General features: G+C 49.3%; 1 protein-coding gene across 1 annotated transcript in view; it reads right to left on the bottom strand.

Annotated features, from left to right (window-relative positions):
* Nucleotides 1-6,996, bottom strand: part of LOC109538613 (collagen alpha-5(IV) chain) — a 37,130-nt gene that overhangs the window by 2,310 nt on the left and 27,824 nt on the right. The window contains exons 4-25 of the mRNA XM_019905926.2: nucleotides 6,070-6,151; nucleotides 5,811-6,013; nucleotides 5,510-5,758; nucleotides 5,294-5,456; nucleotides 4,991-5,233; nucleotides 4,593-4,820; nucleotides 4,392-4,538; nucleotides 4,093-4,335; nucleotides 3,781-4,021; nucleotides 3,617-3,729; nucleotides 3,201-3,557; nucleotides 2,907-3,137; nucleotides 2,654-2,850; nucleotides 2,438-2,600; nucleotides 2,182-2,385; nucleotides 1,883-2,128; nucleotides 1,578-1,829; nucleotides 1,283-1,519; nucleotides 996-1,189; nucleotides 732-879; nucleotides 440-679; nucleotides 209-386 (exon numbers count right to left, since the gene is read on the bottom strand). Of these exons, the coding sequence (XP_019761485.2) occupies nucleotides 209-386; nucleotides 440-679; nucleotides 732-879; nucleotides 996-1,189; nucleotides 1,283-1,519; nucleotides 1,578-1,829; nucleotides 1,883-2,128; nucleotides 2,182-2,385; nucleotides 2,438-2,600; nucleotides 2,654-2,850; nucleotides 2,907-3,137; nucleotides 3,201-3,557; nucleotides 3,617-3,729; nucleotides 3,781-4,021; nucleotides 4,093-4,335; nucleotides 4,392-4,538; nucleotides 4,593-4,820; nucleotides 4,991-5,233; nucleotides 5,294-5,456; nucleotides 5,510-5,758; nucleotides 5,811-6,013; nucleotides 6,070-6,151 (4,559 nt within the window). The remainder of the gene's footprint in view (nucleotides 1-208; nucleotides 387-439; nucleotides 680-731; nucleotides 880-995; nucleotides 1,190-1,282; nucleotides 1,520-1,577; nucleotides 1,830-1,882; nucleotides 2,129-2,181; nucleotides 2,386-2,437; nucleotides 2,601-2,653; nucleotides 2,851-2,906; nucleotides 3,138-3,200; nucleotides 3,558-3,616; nucleotides 3,730-3,780; nucleotides 4,022-4,092; nucleotides 4,336-4,391; nucleotides 4,539-4,592; nucleotides 4,821-4,990; nucleotides 5,234-5,293; nucleotides 5,457-5,509; nucleotides 5,759-5,810; nucleotides 6,014-6,069; nucleotides 6,152-6,996) is intronic.

Here is a 6,996-nt window from a genome sequence, read left to right as displayed (position 1 = left end):
TGGAATGATGTAAAAACGAGCGTTCTTGCTCATTTTGCTTCCGAGAAACATGCAAAACGGGACGGAAAACATTAAATTTTGCAATAATCTTACGCTCTTGCACAAAACGACGATAATTTTTCTAATTTCATAAACAACAGAAGACTGTATTTTTTCTACATAACCCCCCCCCTGAAACTGTTTTTAACTTGGGGCATTTTCTTGTTACCTGGAAATGTATTTCTGGATATCGTTGCCATAAATGGGCGTCATTGTCATTGGCACTGGTTCAGTTGTCGACAGCCAGAAGCTGTAGTCGTTAGTGTTGGCGTAGTTGCAAACGTCCTCCAAATTGCAGAACAAATAAGGCATTGTGCTGAATCTGCGAACGCAGCTACCAGGGGCGCCTGATGAATCAAAAAAGCTGTAGCTGTTGAGGTCAGTTTATATACGTTCTTACCCAGATCTTGTCCATGAGTGCGCTTTTCGCTGTGGACGTGCAGTAAAGAGAAGCCATCCCACAGCTTGATGGTGCCTCTGGGGCAAACTGGAATAATTTCCGCCTGCGAATGCCTCACCACAGCAAAACCGCGACTTTGAGGTAACGGAGCGGGTTCAGCGGCGTCTCCTTTAGGCCCTTGTCGTCCTGGCCGTCCTCTCAAGCCGTCCCTGCCCCGAAGTCCCGGCATTCCCGGAAGCCCTACGGTTGAAACAATCGTTGAATTGTCCTGGATTGTTTGCAAACGTTTCACCTTTGGGTCCATCAAAGCCTGGCAGCCCAGGTTCCCCAACATCTCCGATGGAGCCTGTAAGTCCTGCACTTCCCGGATATCCCACACGGCCTTCAATACCGGGTAGTCCTAGACGTCCTGGTATTCCGGGCAAACCTGCATCTCCTTCCTGGTTTAATTAAGTAAAAATTTGCGTTTAGTATTTGTGAATTTGAAAATATATGCAAAGGCTTAAAGTAGCAATAAAAAAGATACTTAAAAGTAACGAAAAAAAAGTAAACTAACCTCTCCAATAGACCCATCATATCCCCAATCTCCCACGATTCCTTTGACTCCAACGAAGCCCTGTACACCAACGAATCCCCTTAGGCCAACGTCTCCTTTGAGGCCAATCTCCCCAGGGAAGCCTGGTGGGCCTTCCAGCCCATCTAAACCATCATCTCCCGGTTCGCCTTTTTCTCCGTTGAAACCTCTAGCTCCTAATCACATATGAATTCAGGATGTTATTGAGAAGAAAATCTCACTAGGGAATAAAGGGCACTTTTTACACATCCAGGACTTCCCCAACGCACCTGCGAAACCGATGTCTCCTGGCTGTCCTTTAAAAGCGCTGGCGCCAAATCCAGGTTCGCCAATTTTTCCTTTAAGGCCTGCCGGTCCCGGCAGACCGTCATCGCCTGGTCGTCCTTCGGGACCGAAGGATCCCCTGTCTCCATCAAAACCAGCATCGCCCAACTCTCCTTTGATTCCTTGGATGGAAAGGCCTGGGGGACCTCGTTGTCCGCTCAGACCATCCGGCCCCAACTCTCCTACGATTAGTCGCAGGTAGGGTTTCTCCAAATAGGGCTGTTGGGTGCTCGGGTTTACCTGGAGCGCCCTTCTGGCCTAATCTGCCTGGTCGGCCCGCATGGGCATCTTCACCAGGTGTTCCAGGTTCTCCACGCTCGGGATTTTGGCCCGGCAATCCAGGCGGGCCGTCTACTCCAGCATCGCCGGGGAGTCCAGGACGGCCTGATGTTCCCGCGTCTCCCTCTATTCCTTTGTCGCCAATTCGGCCTTGGCCGCCCCTTGAGCCTGGCCATCCCACGACTCCCGTGTCACCCGGTTGTCCCTTGCGGCCTGAAATATCCATTGAAAATAGTCCGGAACAGGTGTAGTTCTTGGGTGTTTACCAGTTAAGCCAAACATGCCAAAATTGCCAATGTCTCCTTTCTCAGCAAAGCCGGGCAAGGTTATTCCAGGCGGCCCGCGGTTGCCCTTCAGACCTTTAGGTCCGAAGGGGCCTATCGGCCCCATGCCTCCATCTGGGCCAGGTTGTCCAGGAAGACCGATGAATCCGGGATCGCCCTCCATTCCACCTTCTCCTTTGCTGCCCGAATATCCGGGTGTTCCCACTTCACCCCGGTTGCCTCTTGGACCTATGGATATAAAATTTCTAGTATTTAAGCGGCGATTTTTAGGGAAAGTTTACCAGTTAATCCGTTTAGTCCCGGTCGACCAAAGGGGCCTGGGAATCCTTCATCGCCTATTAGACCCTGAGCGCCTGCAGTTCCCGGCTCCCCAATTTCTCCCTTAAATCCGAAACCTCCCGGAAGACCCGGAATTCCCGGTTCTCCCTTCAAACCACGTTGGCCTGGGGATCCAACCCCTGTCACCCCGACATCACCTAGGATGCCTTGGAAAAAAATGTTATTTTTGAGAGGAAATTGATCGTTGCAGCAAAATACCTTTCATGCCTGGTAGTCCAGGTTTCCCATCAAAACCTGGTAAGCCCCTAACGCCAAAATCGCCCTGCTCTCCCTTTTGTCCGCTGAATGTTGATTCCCCTTTAGCGCCTCTAAGTCCAGGTAATCCCGACTCTCCCATAAGGCCCGTTTCGCCTGGCTCGCCCTAAACCGACACATTTTTGAATTTCCGGTTTCCACTTGCAAATCAGTCCTTACCGGCAGGCCAGAAAAGCCATCTGGACCGGCATTTCCTCGCAACCCTTTGTAACCTCTTGGTCCCAGCAAGCCTTTAGGGCCGGAGGGTCCAGCAGGACCAGGGTATCCAATGTCGCCCCGCTCTCCAAAGTCTCCCATCGGACCTTCCAGCCCCTGCAATCCGTCAAATCCGCGCAAGCCCGGATTGCCTTCAGCCCCTGTTTCGGAAACCCTGTTAAAGAACAGATCTCGAGCTTCAAACACTGTTATCCACCTGGCAGGCCTTGGAAACCGATGTCTCCGATATCTCCTTTAACTCCTGGCAGCCCATTGATTCCAAGGTCACCGTCATCTCCTTTCATGCCAAAATCGCCCCAGTCACCGAGTTCTCCAACATCGCCCGGTTGGCCAGTGAGACCCGGTGGGCCTTGCCTGAAGGCACCAATTTGTCCTTTAATACCCGCAGATCCCGGTAAACCTGCATATCCTGGAGCTCCTTTCGATCCTAGCGGGATTTTGAGAGGAACCTGTATATTTTTCATATCAGGGAAATCGATCGAAGATCTACCTTTCCCGCCTTTGAGTCCTGGTTGTCCGGGAATACCGGCATGCCCAATAGGGCCATCGTATCCAGGCTCGCCTTTCATACCGGTAGGTCCAGGGAGACCCATTTCACCATAAAGGATTTTTTGGCCGGGTTCCCCGCGATCTCCTTTGATTCCCCAGGATCCAGGGATACCATTAAGGCCTGGTTGACCTGGCTCGCCAGGGATACCACGCGGACCTTCATCGCCAATAATTCCTGGATATCCTTTCAGTCCTTCTGGACCTGGTATGGACGGCCCTACTGGTCCTGGGTCTCCCATGGGACCAGGCCACCCAAAATCGCCTCGTTGCCCTTTTGATCCATTCAAGCCATTGTAACCTGAAAGGAAAAACGCATTTGTTTTCAATTGCCGTAGGGCTGAAATTGGCTGAACTTACCTGAATCTCCTTCTGGGCCTTGCGGCCCTGGATCGCCCCTGATGTCCGTGAAATTTTCTATCTCTCCATCTTTGCCAGGAGCACCGGTGGCTCCTCTTTCTCCTTTTGGTCCCCTGCAAGTTGGGACGGGTAAAATTTGACTAGTTCTAAGGGCGGATTCGTACTTATATCCTTTGAAGCCAGTATCTCCGACTAGGAACTCCTTTGGAATGGCGTGTCGGTCACCTTTAACGCCGTTGACGCCCGGTTGTCCAGGTATACCATCAGTACCAGGCAAGCCGGCTTCTCCATTGTCACCAGGAGGTCCTGGATAGCCTTTAGGACCGCGATCTCCCAAAGGACCTTGAAAGCCAGTTTCTCCAATCGGACCCATGGGTCCCGGAAATCCAGTGAATCCAGGTTCACCTGGAAAAATTGTTTTAGTCCAGCGCGTGTCCGAGTTTTTTAAAACATTCTCATGTGTATCAAACACGTACCTAGGTCGGGTACCGTTGCACTGAAAGGAGGTTGAACCAGGATCCCGTCTGTACCTGCAGGTCCTTGTCTTCCTGTTTCTCCAGGTTGTCCCGGCGTCCCATCCAAACCGTTCAAACCAGGAGGTCCAGGCTTTCCAGGAAACCCGGTTGCTCCCCTTTCACCAGCAAGTCCTTCGTATCCAATGGGACCTGGACGCCCATGTCTTCCAGGTTCCCCACTGTCTCCTTTTGCCCCCGGGCGGCCTGATTAACGACTCGGATTAGCTTTCGTAGTTGTGGGAGCTTTATTTTGGGTTTACCTGGCCGACAAACGCCGCAGTCATCGCCTCTTCTGCCCTTCATTCCAGGCAGGCCATAAAAACCGGGCACTCCATCGTCTCCGACCAGGCCGGGGCGTCCACGTGGACCCAAATATCCTTTAGGTCCTTTAATCGCTGGCCCAATGCCTGTACGAATAAAATTGAGGTCTCCGCTTTTTATGATTGAGTGGTTGGTTATACCTGGAAATCCTTTAAATCCTCTATCGCCAGGGTCACCTCGGTCTCCTGGTGGTCCATCGAAACCGCCGAAACCAGGCACTCCCGATGGGCCTTGAGGCCCGATCACTGTTTCTCCTTTCATTCCTTTTTCACCAGCTAAACCCGTTGGTCCGGTAATCCCGGGAAGTCCAGATCGGCCTGGAGCACCAGGTGGGCCATCATCACCCCGTTCGCCCTTTATGGATATTCCTGAACAATCAATCAATTGGTTAGATTCTGAGGTTCAGTGTAGGAACTTTTGCCTAAAATAATTCWWTCACTCATCTACGTTTGAACTCCAGTGAGTCAAAAACAAACAWTGAAGCRCSTAAKCGACGGATCCAAAAAAAAGWAGGCTTCGGCCTTGATTTTGTTAGTACCTTTTATTCCAGGAAAGCCCATTTGGCCCGGCGGTCCTGGCATTCCAGGAGGTCCAATCGGGCCAGAATGCCCAGGGTTGCCAGGCAGGCCGGAAAGACCTTGTAGGCCTATATAGCCAGTTGGGCCCTGTCTCCCTTCAGCCCCTTCGATTATTTCATCCAGGAACGGGTCGTATAGACCCGGGGATCCTTCTCTGCCTTGTTCTCCAGGAGTGCCTGGTTGTCCGTCTTCTCCTCTCTCACCTATAACATGGAATATGGTCGGAATTGGTGCCCCTGTATATGTTTAAATGGTTTTCCTACCTGCGAATCCGTCAATTCCAGGAGTTCCTTCGTAGCCCGGCGCCCCCTTATATCCCTTCTCTCCTGATTGGCCAGGAGGGCCGGATCTGCCTTGTTTGCCTGGCGGGCCGTCATCGCCACGTTCGCCCTTGTAACCTGTCGCCCCTTTAAGTCCGGATAGGCCCTAAGGAGCCGTAATGTTAACGGTTTTCATAGTTGGAGTGTGAGTTTACGTACAGGTCTACCTCTTTCTCCCACGTAGCCTTTGGAGCCTGTTTCGCCTTGGTCGCCTTTAAAGCCTTTGTCTCCTGGTTGGCCTTTCAGCAACTGCATGTCAGCTCCTCCTTGTTCTTGGTTGCCGGTGTTGATTCCAGGCCCTCCCGGACTTCCTTGATCACCGGATTGCCCTTTCAGACCTTTTTCGCCCTTGCGGTAGTCGCCTGTATCTCCGCGAGGTCCCATTGGACCTTGGGGCCCCACTAGACCCTGCAATGATTTAAACATGGCCAACCTGGAACCGTTTTCTGAAGCGCCCTACCTGAGCTCCGGGCGCTCCTTGATATCCACGCAACCCTGCTGGGCCTACAGGGCCATCCAGACCGGGAAGCCCGTTGTATCCGAATTCTCCCCAATCTCCTTTGGTTCCAATGGAATTGCCGCCGCCTTCTCCCGGTTCGCCTCTTAGACCTTGATCGCCCTCAAGCCCAAGCGGCCCACGAATCCCTGGATATCCTCTGGTTCCTGTCGGCAGTAAAGAGTTAGTGAGTGTTTTGAATGAGGATGAGGGGTTTGGGTACCATCAGGTCCAGGCCTTCCATCAGTGCCGTTACAACCGTCCAATCCTTCGGGGCCTGCAGTTCCAACGTCCCCAGTTGGGCCCTTAAATATTGTTGTTTGAATTCAAGCTGTTTGTGGACGAGCGCTACTCGAAATTTATTATTAACCATATTCTAGTAAGTTTTGATGTTGTTAGTCTATTCACTAACGTTCCTGTTGATAAAACTTTAAATATCATCGAACAAAAATTACAGAATGACACCAATCTTAAAGAACGCACACAACTAAGCATTAACACCATTATTGAACTTTTAACCATATGTGTAAAGTCAACTTACTTTCAATACAATGACAATTTTTATCAACAAAATTTTGGAATGGCTATGGGGTCTCCACTATCCCCATTTTTCAGTAATTTATTTATGGAAAATGTTGAATCAACTTTCATTAATAATTACAAATTTAAACCAATAATTTGGTGGCGTTATATTGATGACGGATTCTCCATTTACAGTCATGGCGAACAAAAACTTGATGAATTTTTATATTATCTGAATAATAAAGAACCAACAATTAAATTCACTATTGAAAAAGAACAAAATCACCAAATTCCTTTTCTCGATATACTAATTCAGTAAAATTTAGACAATTTCGAAACTCATACTAACCGATATTTGAATTTCGACTCAAATCACCCGATAATGGTTAAAAAAATATCGTAAAAAGTCTATATGATAGAGCAAAAATAATTTGTGATCAATCTAATTTTTCCAAAGAAAAACAATTTATAAAAGAAATTCTAGATTTCAATAATTATCCAAATTCTTTTATTGAAAAATGTTTTAGCGAAAATGAATTCCCACGAACAAAACAAAATCAAAATAAACCTATTACGAACCTTTTCATTCCATTTATTCCAGGACTTTCAGATCAAATTAAACGAGTAG

Source organism: Dendroctonus ponderosae, unplaced genomic scaffold (assembly GCF_020466585.1).
Source record: "Dendroctonus ponderosae isolate FM_Combo_2020 unplaced genomic scaffold, Dpon_F_20191213v2 Dpon_F_20191213_3, whole genome shotgun sequence".
Taxonomy (NCBI): Eukaryota; Metazoa; Arthropoda; class Insecta; order Coleoptera; family Curculionidae; genus Dendroctonus; species Dendroctonus ponderosae.
This window is presented reverse-complemented; position numbering and strand designations above follow the sequence as displayed.